Source organism: Plecotus auritus, assembly GCF_963455305.1.
Source record: "Plecotus auritus genome assembly, chromosome: 4".
In the NCBI taxonomy this organism is placed as follows: Eukaryota; Metazoa; Chordata; class Mammalia; order Chiroptera; family Vespertilionidae; genus Plecotus; species Plecotus auritus.
The window spans coordinates 149,235,601-149,258,516 of record NC_137775.1 but is presented as its reverse complement, the minus strand read 5'-3'; the positions used below and the strand labels follow the sequence as shown (position 1 = coordinate 149,258,516).

The window sequence follows — 22,916 nt, the reverse complement described above, 5'->3', positions numbered from 1 at the left end:
GAAATCTGTTTTCCTGATCATGCCAAAAAAAAAAAAAGTAATACTACTCTTACAAAGGAAAAAATTGGAAGCATCCTAAACATTGACAGGGTACCAAATAAATTAGAATCCATTCAAACAATGCAACATTATGTGGTCATTAAAATGTTAGGGATATATGCACCCCTATGTTCATAGCAGCACAATTCACCATAGCTAAGATTTGGAAACAGCCTAAAGGCCCATCAGCAGATGAGTGGATTAAAAAACTGTGGTATATCTACACAATAGAATACTACACTGCGGTAAAAAAGAAGGAGTTCCTACCATTTGCAACAACATGGACGGAGATGGAGAGTATTATGTTAAGTGAAATAAGCCAGGCAGAGAAAGATAAATATCACATGATCTCACTCATTTGTGGAATATAATGAATGGCACAGATCCAGAGACTGAGAAACGTTGATCAGCACGTCATACCTCAGGAAAGGTAGGGGAGGGTGGGGGTAAGGTGGAGAGATCAACCAAGAGACTTGTGTGCATGCATATGAGCCTAATCAATGGATACAGACAACAAGGGGGTGGGGCATAAGTGGGGGGTGGTGGGTTATGGGGGAATAAGTACACATATGTAAAAAAAATGTTAGGAAATATCTAATTATATAAAAAAATGATCATTACATATAAAGTTTGTAAAAACGATACATTGTGTATGTGTCTACATCTATGTATTCACACACAACAAAAACTAGAGAGGTTATATATTAAAATTTTAACAGTAGTCACTTCTGAACAAAAGATAAAAGATAATTCCTAGAGACTCAAAGCAGCAGGACCTCTATCTCCACTGCTGGCTTCACAGCTGCTATGCATTCTAGAGCCACAGAAGTTGATCCTTCGCTAGTCAGACTTCTGGCTGAGAATATAGCCCAGCCAAAACCTGGATTTCAGTCTATGAAGGCCTTGAGCAGAGAAGCCAGGTGTTGAGGGCACTTCTAATCTGAAACCACCATAATCCAAGTGTAAAACTTATGATTCCCTGGACCCCTGTCACCGCCATTTCAGCTGCTCTTAGTCTGGACAGATACTTGCCATTGCATACCCGTTGCAGCCGCTGGCATGCCTGTACAACAACTTGCATGACATGGTCGGAGTTGAGCCTCACAGTCAGCTAGCTGAGGGTTGATCACACACATAAACAGGCCAACAGCAATCAAGACCAAATTACAACAGGAGAGTTCATATAATAGATAAAAGGGACATTCCTGGAGTACTCAGCTCAGGAGATCAAGGAGACTGCACCACTGGGTCCCACAGGACTTTTACTACAGAAGGCCACACCACAAAGACTGGGAGGCATAGCAATTCTACCTAATACATAGAAACAAACACAAAGAGACAGCTAAAATGGGAAGACAAAGGAACAACCCCAAATGAAAGAAAGGGAGGAATCTCCATAAAACTGAAATGGATGAAAGCAATTTATCTGACATAGTTCAAAGGAATGATTACAAAGATGTTCAAGGAATTTAGTGAGAATTACAAGGCAATTAGTGAGAATTATGACAGCATGAGCAAGGAAACAGAAACCATGAACAAGAACGAGTCAGAAACGAAGACTACCATATCTGACATCAAGAAAACACAGTAAGGAAAAAAATACATGGGAAGGAATTAAAAGTAGATTAAATAAAGTAGAAGCTCGAATCAGTGAATGGAGAACAAACAGAAAAAAATCACCCTATTAGAGCAGCAAAAATTAAAAGAATTTAAAAGCAGGATAGTTTAATGGATCTTTGGGACACCATGAAACGTAACATTTGCATCCCAGGGGAAACAGAAGGAGAAGCAAGAAATAGAGAACTTGTTTAAAGAGATAATGACAAGAAAAATTCCCTCAGTGGGTGAAGGAAAAAGTAACATAAGTGCAGGAAGCACTGAGGGTCCCAAACAAGATGAACCCCAAGGGACCCATACCAAGACACATTATAATTTAAGTGACAAACATTAAAGGCAGCAAGAGAGAGACAGAAAGTTACATACAAAGGAGTTCCCATTAGACTACACTGTCAGCTGATTTCTCAACAAAAACACTTCAGGTCAGAAGGAATTGGCATGAAGTATTCAAAGTGATGAAAAGCAAGGAGCTGAATCTAAGACTACTCTACCCAGGAAGGCTAATATTTAAAATTGAAGGTGAAATAAAGAGCTTCCTAGACAAAAAAAGACTAAAAGAGTACATTACCCAAACTAGTGTTGCAAGAAATGTTAAAGGGACTACTTTAAGAAAAAGAAGATTTTGGAGAGGAAGATAGGTATAAAGAAGAAAATGGCAATAAATAAGTACCTAGAAATAATAACCTTAAATGTAAATGGGTTAAATGCTCCAATCAAATGACATAGGGTAAATGAATAAGAAAATATGACATATATATACACAAACATATATATATGTTATCTATAAGAGACTTACCTCAAAGCAAAAGATTCACACAACCCAAAAGTGAAAGGATGAAAAAATATATTCCATACAGATGAAAATGGAAAAAAAAAATGTGAGTAACAATACTCATATCTGACATAACAGACTTCAAAACAAAGGCCCATAAAAGAGACAAAGAAGGTTACTACATAATACTAAAGGGTTCGACACAACAAGAAAATATAACACTGGCAAATATAGAAGTATCTAAAAATATAAAAAATATTCTTGGTGGACTGTAAGAAAGAAATTGACAGCAATATAGTCATAGTAGGGGAACTTTAGCACCCTGCTGACATCACTGGATAATTCGGGGGTCCTCAAACTTTTTAAACAGGGGGCCAGTTCACTGTCCCTCAGACCATTGGAGGGCCGGACTATAGTTAAAAAAAACCAACTATGAACAAATTCCTATGTGCACTGCGGGCCTGGGACGAGTCGGCTGCTAAGCAGGACAGGCAGCGGCACCCGGCGGGCCAGATAAATGTCCTCGGCGGGCCTCATGTGGCCCGCGGGCTGTAGTTTGAGGATGCCTGGATAGATCTTCTGGGGGAAAAAATCAATAAGAAAACAGAAGCCTTAAACAACACACTAGATCAGGGGGATTAATTGACATTTACAGATCATTTCATCCCAAAGCTGCAGAATATACATTCTTCTCAAGTGTACCTGGAACATTCTAAAAAATAGACCACATGTTAGGACACAAAATAATTCTTAACAAACTGAAGAAGACTGAAATCTTATCAAGCATCTTCTCAGATCACAATGGCATGAAACTAAAAATCAACTATAATAAAAACATAAAAAAAAATTCAAACATATGGAGGCTAAATAGCATGTTATTAAACAATGAATTGGTTACCAATGAGATCAAGGAAGAAAACAGAAAGTTCCTGGAAACAAATGAAAATGAACACAAAACCACCCCAAATCTCTGGGACACAGCTAAACCAATCCTGAGAGGAAAGTTCATAGCATTGCAGGCCTACCTCAAGAATCAAGAAAAAGCTCAAATAAACAATCTAACCCTACAACAAAATGAATTAGAAAGAAAACAAGAAAAGCCCAAAGTAGAAGGAAGGAAAAATAAAGATCAGAGCGGAAATGACAGACTGAAAACAAACAAATAAAAAAATATACAAATATCAATGAAACCACGACTAGAAAAGATAAAACAACACTGATGAACCTTTAGCCTGCCTCATCAAGAAGCAAAGAGAAAGGAACCAAATAAATAAAATCAGAAATGAAAGAGGCAAAGTAACAACTGACATCACAGAAATAGAAAGCATTGTAAGAAAATACTTTAAACAACTATATGCCAACAAATTGGACAACATGGGCAAAATGGACAAACTCCTAGAAACATATAATCTTACAAAACTCGATAAGAACCACCAGAAAACCTGAATAGGCCGATAACAACTAATGAAATGAAGAAGTAATCAAAACACTCCCAATAAACAAAAGTCATAGACCTATGTCTTCACAGGTGAGTTTTACCAAACATTCTAAGAACAGATACCTAACCTCCTCAAACTATTCCAAAAAAAATTCAAGAGGAGAGACGATTTCCAAGCTCTTTTTAAAAAGTCAGCATTATTCTAATTCCAAAACCAGATAAAGATACTACAAAGAAAGAAAATTACAGCCAATATCCTCAATGAACATAGATGCTAAAATCTTCAACAAAATATTAGCAAATTGGATTCATCAATACATCAAAAAGATCATACATCATATACAAAGGGTTACTCCAGGAATGGAAGGCTGGCACAGTATTCACAAATCAATAAATGTGATACGTCACAAACAAAGTGAAGAATAAAAATTACATGATCATATCAGTAGCTGCAAATTTGATAAAATCTGGCACCATTTATGATAAATATTCTCAGCAAAATAGGAATATAGGGATCGTACCTCAACATAATAATGACCATATATGACAAACCTACAACCAACATCATACTCAACTGGCAAAAACTAAAAGTGCTTTCCTTAAGATTAGGAACAAGACAGAGATGTCTGCTTTCACCATTCTTATTCAATATAGCATTGGAAATCCTAACCACAGTGATCCGACAAGAAAAATAAAGGCATCAAAATTGGAAAGGAGAATATAAAACTGTCATTATTTGCAGATGGCATATTGTACATAGAAAACTCTACAGAATCCACCAAAAAACTGCTAGATTTAATAAATGAATTTGGCAAAGTGCTACGTTGTATCCTGCTGGATACAAATTAACATCCATGAATTGATGTCATTTTTATACACCAATAATGAACTGTCAGAAAGAGAAACTAAAAAACAATCCCATTTACCATTGCAACAACAACAAAAAAATAATATACCTAGAAATATACTTAACCAAGGAGGCAAAAGACCTGTACTCAGAAAACTTTAGGACACTGAAAAACAAACAAACAAACAAACAAAAAAAAAACAGGGGAAGACATGAATAAGTGGAAGCATATGCAGTGTTCATGGATTGGAAGAATTAAAACCATTAAAATGTCCATACTACACAAAGCTATGGGCAGATTCAACACAATCCCTATTAAAATGCTAATGGCATATTTCACAGATCTGGAACAAATATTTAAAAAATTTAAATGGAACCAGAAAAGACCCCAAAAGCCTCAGCAATCTTGAGAATGAAGAACAAACTTGCAGGGATCATAATACTGATATAAAACTATACTACAAAGCTACTTGTAACAAAACAGCGTGGTACTGGCACAAGAATAGGCATACAGACCAATGGAACAGAGCAGAGACACCCCCCCCCCCCCCCCAAACTGATCCACACCATTATGGTCAGTTAATATTTGACAAAGGAAGCAAGAGCATAGAATGGAGTAAAGATAGTCTCTTCAATAAATGGTGTTAGGAAAATTGGGCCAATATATGCAAAATAAAATGTAACTAGATCACCAACTTATACCATACACAAGAATAAACTGAAAATGGATAAAACACTTAAATGTAAATCCTGAAATAATAAAAGTTCTAGAAGAAAACATAGGCAGTAAAACCTCAGACATCTCACACAGCAGTATTTTCACTAATACATGGTAATAGAAACAAAGGAAAAAAAAAACCAAATGGGTCTGATACACTGTTGAACAGAGGTATAATGCCTTCCATGGATCCAGGGCCATAAACAGGATCATAACTATCAAGGGATTTTTTTCCCCGCAAGAAGAAATATAAAGAAATGGAATCTAGTTACAGATATAAAGAGCCTGAGGTAATGTCCAGCACATAGTTTGGAGTCTTCAGTTAAGAGCTAATTATTGGTAAAACCTGGCTGGTGTGGCTCAATGGTTGAGTGTCGACCTATGAACCAGGAGGTGGGGGTTTGATTCCAGGTCGGGGCATGTGCCTGAGTTGCGAGATCAGCCCAGTGTGGGGCGTACAGGAGGCAGCCAATCAGTGATTCTCACTCATCATTGGTATTTCGTCTTTCTCTCCCTCTCTCTTCTCAAGATCAATAAAAATAGATATATATTTTAAAAAGAGTTAATAGGTAATGATAGAATAATGAATACTCACTCTCTGAGCATAAAGGTGCATAAATACACAGAGAGAAAACAGAAGACCAGGAAATAAGTCTTGGGCATGTATCTGAATTCAGGATTAGGAAGAAGAAATAGAACTACAAATTGAACCAATGGAACAGAAGAGGCAGACAAATTATTTCTAGGCCCTGGCTGGGAGGCTCAGTTGATTGGAGAGTCGTCCCGTACAACAAAAGTTTGTGGGTCTGATCCTAGTCTGAGAGGCAACCAATGTTTCTTTCTCTCTCTCACCCTTCCTTTTTCTCTAAAATCAATAAACGTATCCTCACGTGAGGATTAAAAGAAATTCTATCTAACAGCTGGCGTTGCAGATCACCAAGGAAAGGAGTGTGGTGGTTTTAAAGGAATGTTCACAAACCCTTTGTTACTCCTCCTCCCAAGAGGTGGAGATTAATTTTCCTCCCATTAAGTGTGGATTAGACATAGTGACTTGCTTCTAGTGAATAGAATATGGTAGAATACAGGTAATAAAGAGACTGTAATTTCTGTCTTCCTTTTTCACACTCTTGAGCTTCTGGGGGAAGCAGCTGACATGATGGGAGGATACTCAGGCAACTTTTAGAGACTCACATGGTGAGGAACCCATGTGAGTGAGCTGGAGGGCTTGAGATGACTACAACCCCAGCCAACAGCTTGACTGCAACCTCATGGGAGACCCTGAGCCAGAACCACTCAGTTAAGCTGCTCCCATATTCCTGACCCACAGAAACTGTGAGATAATAAAAGTCTATTATTTTACATCCTAAGTGTAAGGTAATCTGTTACGTAGCGATAGATAATAAACACAAGGAAGGACTGTTCAGTAAATGTTCCAGATGGGCTAAATACTTTAATGTAAAAAGGGAGTCTTTAAAAATTTTAAAGGCAATATAAAAGAAAATCTGTGACTGTAGAGAAAGAAAAAAAAAATCTCAAGATTATTTTTAAAAACTACAAACTATGGTTAGAGCTTGTTAAATTCAACTGGAGAAAAAATTTTTTTAAATAAAAAGTCACATTTTTTAACATAAAACAAGCTACAAACTAGATGAAAGTGTTTGCAATAATGTCACAAAGGATTAGTGTCTACTAGTATATAGATTATTTTTTAAAGAATTTGTTAAATGTATTTTATTGATTTTTACAGAGAGGAAGGGAGAGGGATAGAGAGTTAGAAACATTGATGAGAAACATCGATCAGCTGCCTCCTGCACACCTCCAACTGGGGATGTGCCTGCAACCAAGGTACATGCCCTTGACCGGAATCAAACCTGGGACCTTTCAGTTCGCAGGCCGACGCTCTATCCACCGAGCCAAACCAGTTAGGGCTAGTATATAGATTTAAGAGAAACTCTTACTCATGTGTACTACAAGACATGCACAATAATGTTCATAGTGACACTGTTTATAGTATCAAAATATGGGAAGGCAGGAAGCAACAGGAAAATGGGTAAAATATGGTAGTGTATACTTACAATGGAAAGTTATATAGCAACTAGAGGCCCGGTGCACAGATTCGTGCACTGGTGGGGGGGTCTGGCCTGCAAGCATCAGCCTGCTGTGGGAGCACCTCTCATCCTGGTCAGCCGAGCAGTGCTCCCACTGTGGGAATACATTGACCACCAGGGGGCAGCTCCTGCGTTGAGTGTCTGCCCTGTGGTGGTCAGTGCGCGTCATAGTGACTGGTCGACCGGTCGTTCCGCTGTTTGGTCACTGGGCTTTTATATGTAGATATGAAGACATACAAACTACAGCTGCTTGTGTCAACATGGATGAATCATAGAAACCTAATGCTTAAGGGAAAAAGACTGTCTAAGACTGTGGTTGGCAAACTGCGGCTTGCGAGCCACATGTGGCTCTTTGGCCCCTTGAGTGTGGCTCTTACACAAAATACCACGGCCTGGGCGAGGCTATTTTGAAGAAGTGGCGTTAGAAGAAGTTTAAAAAATTTGGCTCTCAAAAGAAATCTCAATTGTTGTACTGTTGATATTGGGCTCTGTTGACTAATGAGTTTGCCAACCACTGGTCTAAGACTACATAGAGGATGCTACTCTTTTAAAAGCTCTGTTTACTTGTCCTCATCACTCCTGCCACTACTTTTGTTCAGGCCCTCACCATTTTCCTCTGGGACTAACCCAATAGACTCTTCCTCTCATTTCTAATCTCATTCCCATCACCATTCATCTACTATAGCTGGGGTGGAGAACTTCCCGCCCAAGGCCATATAAGGCCCACAAAATCATTTGGTCTGGCCTTGCCAAGGCATTAGGGGTGAGTTAATTAAATGTTTGACCAAATATAGCAGGCTAATTTTTAAGTTGATAATTCTGTATGGCCTGAAAATTATGTTATAAATATCCAAATGGCTCTTGGCAAAAAAAAAAAAAAAAAAGGTTCCCCACTCCTATTCTATAGTGTGGGCTCTAAAGCTGCAGTGTTTAGTAAATAGGTAGATAAGCCACATGCAGCTACTGAGCACTTTAAAAATAGCTAGTCTGAAATGAGATGGCTATAAATGTAAAATACACAATGAATTATAAAAATTTAGCAGAAGAAATGCAAAATGTCTCATCAATAATTGTTTATATTGATTACTGTTTGAAGCAATATTTGGATACACTGGGTTAAGTAAAATATATTATTAAAATAAATCTCACCTGTTTCTTTTCATTTTTTAGTGTGGCTAGTAGAACACTTAAAATTACTATGTTGCTCGCATTTATAGTTTGCATTGTTTCTTTTTTTTGGGGGGGGAGGGGGTATTTCTATTGGATAGAGTTACTTTAGTCACACTGATCTGAAGTAAAAATCTGGTCATGTCACCCCCTTTTAAAGAGATTTCCTCAAAGACTTTCCAGACCTAAATTTAAGAAAAGAAAAAACAAAACAAAAGAAAAAACACAACTTCTTAATTTGGAATGAGTTGCATGGCTGAGGTAGCCTCAACTTCATCTTTCTAATTTTTGTGCACTACACTCCTGGCCAGGTACTAAGACTGTCACACTATACTACTTACTATTACTGAAATGCACCACGTATTTATGTCTTGGATATACCATGTTTCTTCTGCCAGGAATTGCCTCCCAAACCTCATTCTGTAGAAGTTCATCCTTTATTTAAGACCTTACCCAATTCTTAGTGGTGGAACTATTCTGACTCCTAGGCAGCCATAGACTGGGTCATTAACTCTACCATAAACGTTTCTCTTGTGTATCTTGCCTTGTAAACTAAAAACAAGCCCAACACAAAAAGAATAAAAACTAGTTTCCCACATAATACAAAAATCAGCAAATAAATGGCATACTGTACTATAGCATACTGCTTTTTTTATCCTCCAGTATTTAAAATTTTTTTAAAATGTTAACATTATCACAGGAGTCCCCATCCCTCTTTGCCCACCTCTTACTCCCCCCATTCCTTGGCTTTTACCAAATTATTGTACATGTCCTTGGAGTATGCATATATGTTCTTTAGCTATTTCCTTCACCTTCTTATTGCTTTTTTCAAACTATGCCTTTATCTCTCTTGGCAGACCATCTTGTCTTTGCACTTGATCTTCCACAGGATTTTTAATCCTTCCAGCAGAAGGCCTTGTACACAGAAAATGCACACTAAATAACTATGAAATTAAAGAGGAAAAGTCTAATTCCAATAATCTACAAACAAAACCATATTTTGAGTCTTACACAACCACCATTTTGAAGCTGCCTTTTTGTTAGGAGGATAAATAAATGTCATGTTTGCGATTCTGGTTTTTATCTTATGGAAAAAGGGGACAAGGTATACACTTTACTAAATAGAGTACAAAATAATCTGAAGGTAAATTATCCAACCATTTCACCTCTCCCATATACTGGTAGACCATGGGTAAAACCTGGCCTGCAGATATATTTGCATAGTCTTCCCAGCATTTATAAAAAATGTGAATTTGTTGTCAATATCTTAATATCAGTGTACTGTACATAAAATTTAGATTTCTTGCTTTTCCTGAGTGTGGGGAAGCTGAAGATATGGCAACATCAGACCCACAGTTTCATAAAGCAACAATCACATGGAATTGAGTGACAGATGATAGTTAAGTAAGAAACAGCATGTGTTTTTCCAGATTGTTGCCACTCTCTAGTGTCTCACTAACTGTCAGGATGTGTGTTAGGGTTTACAAGTAATCAATGAACTTATACTATTGTTTTCCTTCTGAACAGCTTGTTTCATTCATTTACTTTATGAGGGTGGTTCCCATGAGCACTTCAGTGTGTACTCCTACTATAAAATGAGGAGCAGTGATATGCTAATTTACTAGGTGTATCGGTTAATAACGTGGGTTTTGTAATTAAAGAAAACACGGTAATTTCAAGAGAAACATCAAAAGTGCTTTATTCAAAGTAATGTCCATCACTAGCTCCTCATTTCCCCCATCTTTCAGGTGATTTGTGGATACTGTCCCAATAGAACTTTTCTTGTTTTGAGGCAAATCTTTTGGAGACCCAATTTTCCACTTCTTCGTACATTTTAAAGTGCTGCTCAGAAAGTCCATGTGCCATAGATTGGAACAAGTGATAATCTGAAGGAGCAAGGTCTGGTGAATACAGCAGGTGGGTTAATACTTCCCAGGCAAGATCTTTTAACGTGTCTTTAACTGGTTTTGAAGTGTGTGATGGTGCGTCATCATGAAGCAAAATTACTTTGCCATGTCTTCTGGCACATTCTGGTCGTTTCATGATCAAAGCGTGGTTCAAATTGATTATTTGTTGTCGGTAGCGATCAGTATTAACGGTTTCATCTGGTTTTAGAAGCTCATAATACAACACACCTTCCTGATCCCACCAAACGCAGAGCATTGTCTTCTTTCTGAAGCGATTTGGCCTTGCAGTCAATGTTGATGGTTGACCTGGATCAACCCATAATTTTGTGCATTTGGGATTCTCAAAATAAATCCACTTTTCATCGCCAGTCACAATTCGATGCAAAAAAGACTTTCTTTTGTGCCGTTGAAGCAACATTTTACTGATGACTTTTCGGTTTTCCATCTGTCTTTCATTCAGTTGATGTGGCACCCATTTTCCTTCCTTTAAAATCTTTTCCATTGCTTGTAAACGATTGGAAATAGTTTGCTGAGCAATGTTTAATCTTTCTGCAAGTTGTTTTTGAGTTTGACACGCATCTTCATCAAATAATGCTTGTAATTGTTGGTCTTCAAACTTTTTCAGTTGACCTGGAATTCTTTGTCTTTCACATCGAAATCATCACTTTTAAAGCATTTAAACCAGTGTTCACAAGTATCCTGAGATGGAGCATGTTTTCCATAAGCTTCCCGAAGTATTCAGCAGCACTCTTTTTCAAAATAAAGTAATGAATTGAAACTTCCCACAAATTTTTTTTTTTGGCATGAAATTCGACATTTTTAAGCGTAAAAATATCTATGATGTTAACACCTTCAGCAAATTTGACATGAAGTTTTGAAGCTTGTTGTCAATACAACAAAATAGCATACATATCAAAACGCATATATATCAACATATGTGTAACTCCAACTATTGAAAAAAATCTGCATTATTAACCAGTATATCTAGTATATTTCTTTGTCACTTGTGAAATTCATTTTCCATCCCTCTCTATCCCATACATAACTGAAACTGCTGACATGAAATTCTATCTGCACAATCCTATATAATAAAGAGGTAATATGCAAATTGACCATCACGCCCTCACAAGATGGCTGCCTACGATCAGGCCGGCAGGGGGGTTAGTGAGGGACGACCAAACAACTGAACAGCAGGCTGCGTGGGGTGACCAGGCCGGCAGGGGGGGCCATGAAGGGCGACCAGGATGGCAGGGGGAATAGTTGGGGATAACCAGGCCAGCAGGGGGGGCAGTTGGAGGTGACCAGGTCAGCAGGGGGGGCCAATAAGAGGCGACCAGGCCGGCCACGGGGGGGGGGCAGTTAGGGGCAACCAGGATGGCAGGGAGGGGGCAGTTAGGGGCGAGCAGGCCAGCACACAGAGGCAGTGAGGGGCAATCAGGCCAGCAGTGGGGGGAAGGGGGCAGTTAGGGGCGACCAGGCAGGCAGGTGAGCAACTAGGAGCCAGCGGTCCAGGATTGTGAGAGGAATGTTCAACTGCTGGTTTAGGCCCAATCCCTGAGATTGGGCGTAAACCAGCAGTCAGACATCCCCCGAGGCATCCCGGATTGGCAAGGGTGCAGGCTGGGCTGAGGGACCCCCCCCCCCCCCCGCATGAATTTTGTGCATTGGGCCTCTAGTAACAGTAATAATTCAGGGACAGAATGACAACCAGTTTCTCTTAAGGTCAAAAAGGTTCCATACTCATTATGACAGTCTCATGTCACCAGAGAAACAGTTCCACTTATCTCTATGCCCACCATACCCACACTAGAAACATGGAAAATCACACACTAATTTAGAGATCTGCAACTTCAGAGTTAATATTACAGCCTGGTTCTCTAGAACACAGATAGACAGACTACAGTACTCAAATGATTTTCAAGAAGGAAACACTTGACCTTCTATTTATACCTACTTTTAGACTTACACAAGAAATAAAAGCTTTATTAAAATTAATATACCACTGAAACCCATGCTGGGCCTCCATGTCAGAGAGTCATGTTAGTATAGTATGCTGAGTGTCCTGAAGGTATGGGGAATCCCACAACATGGAAGGTTAGACAGTGATACCTTCACCTATATTTTCCCTTTTAGTATTTACTTATTACAATGTGAATGTACCTGGCCAAGTGACTTTATGGAATAGGTTATCTAGTTTTAACCAAATCTTCAGAAAATGGACAAGTGGCTTAAAATATCTTCAGAAACTAAACTGATAATACAAAAACTCATGTCCAAAGAGAAAATGGAAGAATTAACACCCTATGTGAACTGTATTCGCCAGCCACATTATAAGGTAAAAATGGACTCCACTTAACCAAACAAGAAGGTGGCCCAAAAGAAAAAGAAAAAAATCAGATGAGTATCTGAAGTAAAGATTTAAAAATATGAATGGAAACTTACCAAGTATGTTATATGCCTTAAGGTACTCACATAGTAAAATATGCATCTATAACTTATAGATGCACATTGGGGCTCTGTACATAAAATTTTACAGAGAGGGATCCATGATTTAAAAAAAAAAAAAAAAGGAAAGTCTGATGATTCCTAATATTTTCAATGAGTTATTTATCCTACAGACAGAATCCCAAACCTTACACCTATTCCTAAACCTTGCTCTACACACTAAGGGTTCTACTGGAAACACTGGTACTCATCTAATTTATGCGTGTCTTTTATGTTTCTAGTGCAGGGTCTTCACTGCTATTTGGTTTCATCATTAATCTGATATCAGCTACTTAAATTTCTTTCTGTCCAAGGGACAGTTTAGAAAAATGAAATGTACAATTGAAATCTCCAGAAAGAGATCTAAAAGTATATTGTATTTAAGTGTTTATGTACAAAACCAAATATATCTGTTTTTGCTCTTTTACAAAATCAAATTATCACTTAGTATTTAAAATGAATTATCAGTCCTAGCCGGTTTGGCTCAGTGGATAGAGCGTCAGCCTGTGAACTAAAGGGTTCCAGGTTCGATTCTAGTCAAGGGCATATGCTCGGGTTGCGGGCTTTACTCCCAGTAGGGGGCATGCAGGAGGCAGCTGACCAATGATTCTCTCTCATCATTGATGTTTCTCTCTCTCTCTCTCCCTCTCCTGAAAACCAATAAAAATATATTTTAAAATGAACTATCACAGCATGTTTGCCTTTATAATCAGTAAGATTAGAGTCTAAAGTTAAAGTATTTTTTTATGAGTCAAAGTCTGAAGCATTTACTAAAGATATTTATTAGAAAAAAAACATTTTGCTGATATTTCAGTTTATTCCCACTGAGCAGAGAAGTCAATTACAAAGTGCTTCAGTTTCTTTCTTTTTTTAAAAAATCCTCACCTGAGGATATTTTCCCATTGATTTTTAGGAAGAGTGGAAGAGAGAGGGAAACACAGAGAGAAACATCGATGTGAAACACATTGCTTGCCTCCTGCATGAGCCCCGACCAGGGCATGGACTGGGGAGGAGCCTGCAACCAAGGTATGTGACCTTGAAGAGAATCAAATCTGAGACCCTTCCATCTGCAAGCCAATGCTCTATCCACTGAACCAAACCGGCTAGTGACAAAGTGCTACAGTTTCACCCTTCTACTCTCTCTGCTTATAAAATACTATCATAGAAAGTTCTGAATAGCCAGCCTCCTAGCTCAGTTCCATAATCCTTAAGAATTTCGATTATGAGAAATAAACTTGAGTTCTGCTGAAATAAACAGCTAGACATTTTTTGTTAACTATTAATTATTATATGTTGAAAACATCTTTATGTCACCTCTATTCTCAAACAATTGTTAAGCTGAGAATGGAACTAGAAATTTCTGGGGAATCTAAATATACTTATTTTAAAATCATTTCATACTACTCTATTATTTTTATGTCTTTTTAATTGAATCAATATCCTGATTATTGAGCTGTTTGTCTGTCTTTGCTGTTGTTGTTAATCTTCACCCGAGGACATTTTTTCACCATTGATTTTTAATTTAATTTAATTTATTTTAGAGACAGGAAAGATAGAGACATCAATGATGAGAAGCAGTGATTGACTGCTCCTGCACGCTCCCTACTGGGATGAGCTGCAACCTGGGCACGTGCCCTGACCAGGAATAGAACCCCGACCTCTGGTTCATGGGTTGATGCTCAACCACCAAACCACACCGGCTAAGCTTTCCATTAATTTTTACAGAGTGGAAGGGAGGGGGAGAGACAGAGAAAGAGAAACATCGATGTGAGAGACATCGATGGATTGCTTGCCCCCTGATAAGGGTGGGATGGAGCCTGCAACCTAGGTACATTCCCTTGACTGGAATCGAACCTGCAGTCCACTGAGAAAAACTGGCCAGGGCATGGCTGGCTGTCTTTGAAGTGAGTCTGTCACTTCACAGGAAGCTGATAGCATTTGCTGCCCCTGATATAAGTTGAGCTTTTAGATGAAAATAAGTTTTCTTTGCTTTAGGATATTTGATGTAGAGTCAGCTTTAGAGATTATTTCCCCCCTTTCTACCTGTCTAGTGCTTTCATAGTCATCTCCCTGTCTGGTAGTTTTATGGTCATTTCTACCTGGCCTTCTGAGTCCGCCAGCCCACCAAATGCATGTTAGGATAGGGTCCCCACATTACCAACATATGAGAATATTTAAGTTATCACAAATCCAGACTTTTAGCTGGCAGGTAGACTGATTCGGATTTTAGGAGGCTATCTCTCTCTCTCTCTTTACTTCTTTAAGTACTCAGCTTTATGTAAGTCATAAATCCAGACAATAGGTTGTAACTTCTTTCCAGATTTATTTCCCAGAGCTGGGAACAGTCCTCCCACCTGTTTCTGTTCCATTCCTGGTCCCTAATGATGTTTACCTTATATAACAACAGCAATTCTCAATGGGTGGTCTGAGGACCTCTGGAAGTACCCAAGACTCTTTCAGGGAGTCCATGAGGTCAAAAATATCTTCATAATATTACTAAGAAATTATTTGCCTTTTACACTGTGTTGACATTTGCACTGATTTAAGCAAAGGCTTTGGTGGGTAAAAACCTCTGGGCTTTGGTAAGAATGAGCAATAACATCAAACTGTTATGCACTTGCAGTTAAAAAGAAAAAGCCAGTTTCACTTACAAATGCTTTTGATGAACCAGTAACAATCATTATTTTATAAAACCCTGACATTTGAGTCTTCTTAATATTCTGTGATGAAATAGGATGCACAAAGAAAGACTTTCACTGCATACCAAAACACAGTGGTTGTTATCTCCAGGGAAGTATTTAAACAATTGAATTGTATGCTGGACTAGTTGCTTTCTTCCTGAAACACCATTTTTACTTAAAAGGATAAGTAATAGACAAAATATAGTTATTCAGACTTGGAAATTGGCAGGTATTTTTCTCAAAAACGAATGAAGTGAGCCTCTCAACTCAAGGAAAACTGGCAGGATTTGTTGCCATTGATGTTATTCAAGCTTCCAAGTGATTTATTACTGTTATTTTAAAAGAAATAAATGTTTTTTTAATGTGTCAGCTTAAATTTCTAATATGGTCAATATTGATAGACACAACCTACATAAACAAAAGCTCCTTCAAGTCTACAGTATTTAAGAGCATAAAGGAGTTCTGAGATCAGTGTTTGAGAACCACCTTATGAGAGCATTACTCTGTTATTGTAATTTTCCCTTTTATATTTTATCAGAGATTGCTATTTGCATGTGTGGGGGTGAGTGTGTATGTGCTTGTGTGTTCTGAAAACACTGACAATACTTACATTTTGTCTATGAAAATGACATCCGACCTACCCCTTAGAGTGCTCATGGTAAATACTAAGAGGATTCCAGGTAGGAAAAACAGAGGGCAGGGGAAAAACAAAGAGCAAAGGAAGGGGGACAGGGGAGTGAGTCAATAAGTCTATTAACAAGTTTTAAGTGTAGAGTGTCCTGGTGGGCACAAAATATTTGAAATCCCTTTCCCTTTCTGAAATGGGGGGTGAGGGGAATAAACACAAATGGCAGGGTTAAGAGAAAGATAAGTTGCCTAAATAGTCTGTGTTACAGACTGATGGCCTAAAAATGTAAAAGTTAAGCAAATGCTTAAGACAAACATCAGTCTATATATAACTCTCTCCCCATAATGCAATACAGTTTATATTTTCTGGGGTGCTCCACTGCACATATTGTAAACCACATAATTAGGATGAAACATGGTCCCTATTTGCAAAAATCTTATAGTCTACTTGGGATGACTAAACTTTAAATATTTTACATAAACTATTATGTATTTCTGAAAGTTTGTGATTTAAAGAAATTGATATATGTAATGCTCCAATGGTTATAGATTTTCTTATGGTTTTTCACTCCAATTTTCCTGGATGATAACTTATCCCAAAGTAATGTTTTTAAAGGTCTAAGTATAAAATCAGAAAAAACTTCAAACTTGATAAATGAATCAAGAAGATCCTACTTGTTTTAACTCTTAAGATCTTACTATAAACATACATCTAACAAACAAGAAAATAATTGCTTCAGATACCTTATCTTTTGTTTTTTATGCTTGAAATTTTTGGTAATGTTTTCAATAATTTATTAAAAGACCAGTTATAAACTGGTATCAAAATGAGTAAGAACAGACTGTTAAGAGTCCTGGATGTAATAATAATCATGGGATATCGGGTAAATTACTTAATTTCTCTAAACTTCAGTAACATGGGATAATAATCCTCATAGATTGTCAAGAGGATTAAATGAGAAAATACAGGTCAAGTCCCAGCACATATATTGTATTTAATAAATATCTCGTTAATAATGAGAATAAAGTTGACCAGCACTGACAAAAATATTCAGAGATGGTTATTAATAATTTTAGAATTATTATGGTTAATAATTTTAGAACTACTAATTCTAAAATTCAAGCTAATTAGTCTGTAATTCCTTATGTACTCCACAAACAGTATCTCTTCTATAACTGCGTGTGTGGAATTAGAAATGCACATTACCTGGATTCCTTAAGGGCTAAGCATTTGTTCTGTGTCTACCCTACACAAGATAGCAGCAAGTAAGTCCAAAATACAGTGTTAAATATTAAAAGATTATCATTTTAATGAAAAACTTTTATCTAAATAGTATAAATATCTGACTATAAAGAACCAAATTCAATTCACCAGGGAAATATACAATACTTTTAAAAAGCTGCTTTGATAAAATTAATCCTGGGCTTTTACTTCCTTCCGTGTTTAACTCCTACACTTGGGGTATCTATTCTTATCTAAATTTTATATTGTCACCTTGATAGACTGACTCAAGGCAGGAAAATATGCTGGAAGACAAATGTAAAGCATATAGTATTATCATTTCTAAAGTTTAAAATATCTAATAGAAAATAGTGATCTTGAAGGACCAGGAGATATGTATGTCAGACAATTAGTGCTCAATTGTATTCACCATGTCTAGTCTTTTAGAAACACAGCATCTCAGTCCTGGAAAAAACAACTAAAAACTGTTCAAGTACATTATCATCATTCACATATTTATATATTAACTCAGTCATTCCAACAGCCCTAAAGAGTATTGATTTTCCCATACAAAGGTAACAAAAATTCATCAACTTTTACTGAATTACACAGAGAGAACTAAGAGCCAATGCCACTGCCAGGCACTATAACTAGGGGCCAGGAGTACATAAAAATATGAAAGTAAAAAAAAAATATATATATATATAATATATATATATATTATGGTGGCTGCAGTGTAGAAGCAAAATGAAAATGCTTCTGCTTCAGCAATTGTATTTTTATTCTGGCAATAAATATTTACTGGGCATCTTGCCTTCATGTCTATGAGGCATTCAGATTTGTAATCCCCTGAAAGGTACATATTATCAGGTTATATCTAGTCTAACATGAACCTAGCCAGTGATAAGCTGATTTGGGGAATTATTCTTTTAGTTATATGGATGGTAAGCAGTCTTTATCTAGATTTTAGATTCGTTTGTAAACTTATTTATTGACTATTTTTAGAGGTAACCCCCTAACACACTTCAATCAATGCCTTGTGAAACTAACTATTCATTCAAAACACATTTGAAAATTCCTATAATGGACCTTTCTTCTATAGAACCTTGTTTTATCATTCATTCCCTGATGCCAAGATGTTTTTTCTCTCCATCTTCCAAACCATTTCTTCTCTCCTTTGATGGCAGAAAGCTGCTGAATCTCTAGCCCATATTTAAATTTAAAACCTAGATCCATATAGCTGCCTATATGATACCTCCACTTATTTGATGTAAAAGGAGACCACAAACTGAATATATCCAAACCCTTATCTTACATCAAAAATCTGCTTCTTTTTCTTAGCGATTTAACTTGGATAACGTTTCCACTCTCAGCCCAAGTCAGAAATATGGCAGTCATCTTAGAGTCCTAGTCCTTCCTCTTCTTCACGTCCAGATGTATTCTAATTGCTAAATTTCTCCTCTCTATTCCCACTGCAATTAATGTTAGGCCCTCATTATTTCTCAAGCAATAGGTTTCCTCTCATTTATGACCTTTTCAATCCCCTACACTACTAACAAAATTAAGGTTTTTAAAAGGCAAATCTAGTCATATCATTCACTTGTTTAAAACACTTTAATGAGTGAGTCCCTACCTTATGGTAGGAATCCTGAGTTTAAAGAAGCTAAGCTATCCAATAAAATACCCCAAATTCTGTACACTACCCATGCCCATTTTCCTAAGGAAAGGGCTCAGAGGGTTAAGAACCATTGGCAGATAGAATAAACACCACAAACTATCCTGGCAAGCCCTTTGAAACCTTTCAGAATCATCTCACACCATATCCTCCCTTCCAGTCTATGTTCCAACCAACCCCAAATATAGGTTGTTTCCCCAAAAATGTATATACATATTTTATAAAGACAGTGTTTACTAAAATACATTTTCTCTTCAAAATTGAGCTATCAGCTGTTAAAGTGTACATACATTTTGGAGGGACACTCTGCTTTAAGTTCTCAAATAGACTATGCTGCTTCAACTTTTCACACCACTGAACATAAGGTTCCCTTTGCCGGGAAAGTCACTTCCCTGTGAACAAGTACTCATCCTTCAAGTGTTATTTCATTTATGAAATTTTCCCTGTTTCCTCTAAGCAATTGATTTGTCCTTCCTTTCACTTACTACATCTTCCCTATACCTATACCTTTATTATGGTATTACATGTTTATATGTTTTTTTAAAGTTCTCACCAGAGGGTATGTTTTTATTGATTTTCATGTCTTTCTTTTTTTTTTTTTTTTTTTAAATATATTTTATTGATATTTTACAGAGAGGAAAGGAAGGGGATAGAGAGTTAGAAACATCGATGAGAGAGAAACATCGATCAGCTGCCTCCTACACACCTCCCACTGGGGATGTGCCCGCAACTAAGGTACATGCCCTTGACCGGAATCGAACCCGGGACCCTTCAGTCCGCAGGCCGACGCTCTATCCACTGAGCCAAACCGGTTTTGGCTTTTCATGTCTTTCTTAATAATTCATGAGGAAAAGACCATATTTTATTCATATTTGTGTACTAGTGCTTAGCATGGCACCCATCCTATATAATAAAAGACTAATATGCAAATCAACTGAACAGCGGAAAGACTGGTCGCTATGATGCACACTGACCACCAGGGGGCAGACGCTCATCGCAGGAGCTGCCCCCTGGTGGTCAGTGCGCTCCCACCTGGGGAGCACTGCTCAGCCAGAAGCCAGGCTCACTGCTGGCGAGCACAGCAGCGGTGGCTGGCGGCTGGCGGGAGCCTCTCCTGCTTCCCCCACAGCGCTAAGGATGTCCAACTGCCAGCTAAGGCCCGCTTCCTGAGGGCTCCAGGACTTCGAGAGGGCGCAGGCTGGGCTGAGGGACTCCCCCCCACCCCCAGTGCACCAATTTCCTGCACCGGGCCTCTAGTATATACTACAAACTCAAATACTTGTTGAATAAACATTCACACCAAAAGGAATAATCTTTTCATAAAAAGTTCTCCTATCAGTAATAAGTTGTTCAAACTAACAATAGTATTTCCTTAAAAAGCTTTAAAAGGATAGTAAAAATATATTGGCTACAAACATTTATCAATTTACTGCTGTTCTGAAATACTAAAGTTAAGTACATCTTTTTTTTTAAAAAGACCAATAATATAAGCACAAAATACAAACTACTTCTTTGTGTAAGTAAAAATTTAAATTTAATTGTAATCCTTAACGAGATTAAATCTACTAGGTGTAAGACTTTTTCCAAAACCTTTATATTTTATTAGCTTAGTTAAATGTGATTTTTCACCTGCAATTTAAATTTTTATATATTCAATTAATAATTTTCTTTATATTTAAATCTGGACCTAGGTTTACAGGACCCTAAATATATACATTTATGTGTCTTTGAAATAGGTATTTGTGTGAAATCAGCACGGTTTCAGTTTTCAGAAAACACCCAATGAAACTGGGGGAAAGGGAGGGAACAGGGTGTTAAGTAGGAAATCAAATGGAGTACCCATTAGAGAATCTGAGTGTCTGTGTTACTTAAAAAAAACATCCTAGGTAGGTTACTTAAAACAGGAAATCGAAAGTCCTAACTCTTCCCTACTGTAGCACTAACATACAGGGTTAAGGAGTTTGATGTAAATTTTGCTCGCTATAAAAACAACTTGCCTGCACACGCTGGACAGATGCCAGCTGCCTATTAATGTTCGCCTGAATATCAGCACTAAAATATGTACTAGGCCATGCAGTCTGAAGAAAGTCTGCGGTGCCTGGTGTATTCACTAACTCCTCCAAGCGACTTGATCACTGTCAAGGTCGGATAAATAAGTGTCCTTTGATGTTAATGATTGAGGGAGTATTCCCAGGAAAGGAGTAAAAGCGGACTACAGGCTGTTGCTTGGAAATACTTAAACGTGATGGCGATGCCTAGCATGTGTTTAAGTGAAGCGAGACGCGTTTTGGTTAAAAGACCTTTCCACCCCCGCCCCTCACGTCTCCGGCTACCATTCCGCCAGCTTCCCGGACCCAGTTTATTTTTATCCATTTTTAACTTGAAGCCAATCTTAGAAACAAATTAATAAGTGAGTGCTCGTCAAGTTAGTTCGACCAGGCACGACTAGCTTTCGAGGGAGCGGCCTCCGGTCAGCACAGGGCCGGGAAGCACAGGGCCGGAAAGCACGGGCCGGGAAGCACACGGCCGGGAAGCACGGGCCGGCCCTTGCACAGGAGGCGGAGGCAGCGCCGGCCGGGGCGACTCCCGCCCGCCGGGTTTCGGTTAGACCTCAACAGGAAGTTTTCTCTTCCCTCGCGGGAAATAGTGAAACACTCCCAGGGGGGCACCCAGAGGTGAGCGTCAGTGTGGGAGGGCGGCTCCACCCCGGACCCAGGCCGCCGAAGGGCTAGAGATTCAACGCCGACCGTGGCGTCCCCGCCCCGCGCGGGCCCAGGCCGCGGCCTCTCGTGCCCTCCCCGCCCATTCCGCCCTGTCCCGGGAGGTGGCCGCGACTCCGGGTCCAGCGCGAGTCGGGCCGCGCCCCCACTCACGGGGCTCCCTGCCTCCTCGCCGAGGGCGCCGGCCGGGCCAGAGAGGGTGCCAGCGCGGGAGCGGGAGCTAGCGCGGCGGCGCGATTCCCGGCCTGGCCGGCGCGGGCTGCACTTACCCACTCGAGGACCTTGATGAAGCCGAGTGGCTCCTTGAGCGGGTTGAGGTTGAGCTGGAAGGAGGACATCCTCTGAGGGAAGGAGGGAGAGACAATCAGGACGACTGGGCGGAGGAGGAGGAGGACCAACAAGACCAAGCAGTCCGGCGGCGAGGAAGGGCAGGAGGAGCGGACTCTGGGAGGCGGACCCTGGAGGCCGCGGGGCGGGGCGGGGCGGCGGCGGTTGAGCCGCTTCCCTAGGCGCTGGGGCGGAGACTGAGAGGAGCGGTGACGGTAGGTGAGGGGTGGGCAGGGGCTGGGAAGGGGAGGAGCCTCCCTGGGCCGCACCTGGCCGAGCCGGCTGATCCGCTGGCCAACCAAATAGATGTTGGACGCCATGCTGTGTGCGCCGCGCCCCCTTCCCCGAAGTCCGGGCCCCCACGCCTCCCCGCGCTCTGTCTCCTCGAGCGCATGCGCGCGCCCACCCCCGCGTCTGCGCAGGGAGGGCCGCTGGTCCTGCGCAAAGTGCTCGGTTTGGGTTCGTTGGGCTCCCACCTTGCAGAATAACGACCGTCTTCCACCCGCTTCTCTTCAGAGTTCCCAACTTTTTGATGGATTTATAAGACATTGATAGAGAAGAAGCCGC

The 22,916-nt window shown here is 39.3% G+C and overlaps 1 protein-coding gene across 1 annotated transcript in view; it reads right to left on the bottom strand.

Moving 5' to 3' along the window:
* Positions 1-22,697, bottom strand: part of SYPL1 (synaptophysin like 1) — a 34,529-nt gene extending 11,832 nt beyond the window's left edge. The window contains exons 1-2 of the mRNA XM_080663924.1: positions 22,619-22,697; positions 22,292-22,363 (exon numbers count right to left, since the gene is read on the bottom strand). Of these exons, the coding sequence (XP_080520050.1) occupies positions 22,292-22,363; positions 22,619-22,669 (123 nt within the window). The 5' untranslated portion in view covers positions 22,670-22,697. The remainder of the gene's footprint in view (positions 1-22,291; positions 22,364-22,618) is intronic.
* Between the last annotated feature and the right edge of the window lie 219 nt (positions 22,698-22,916).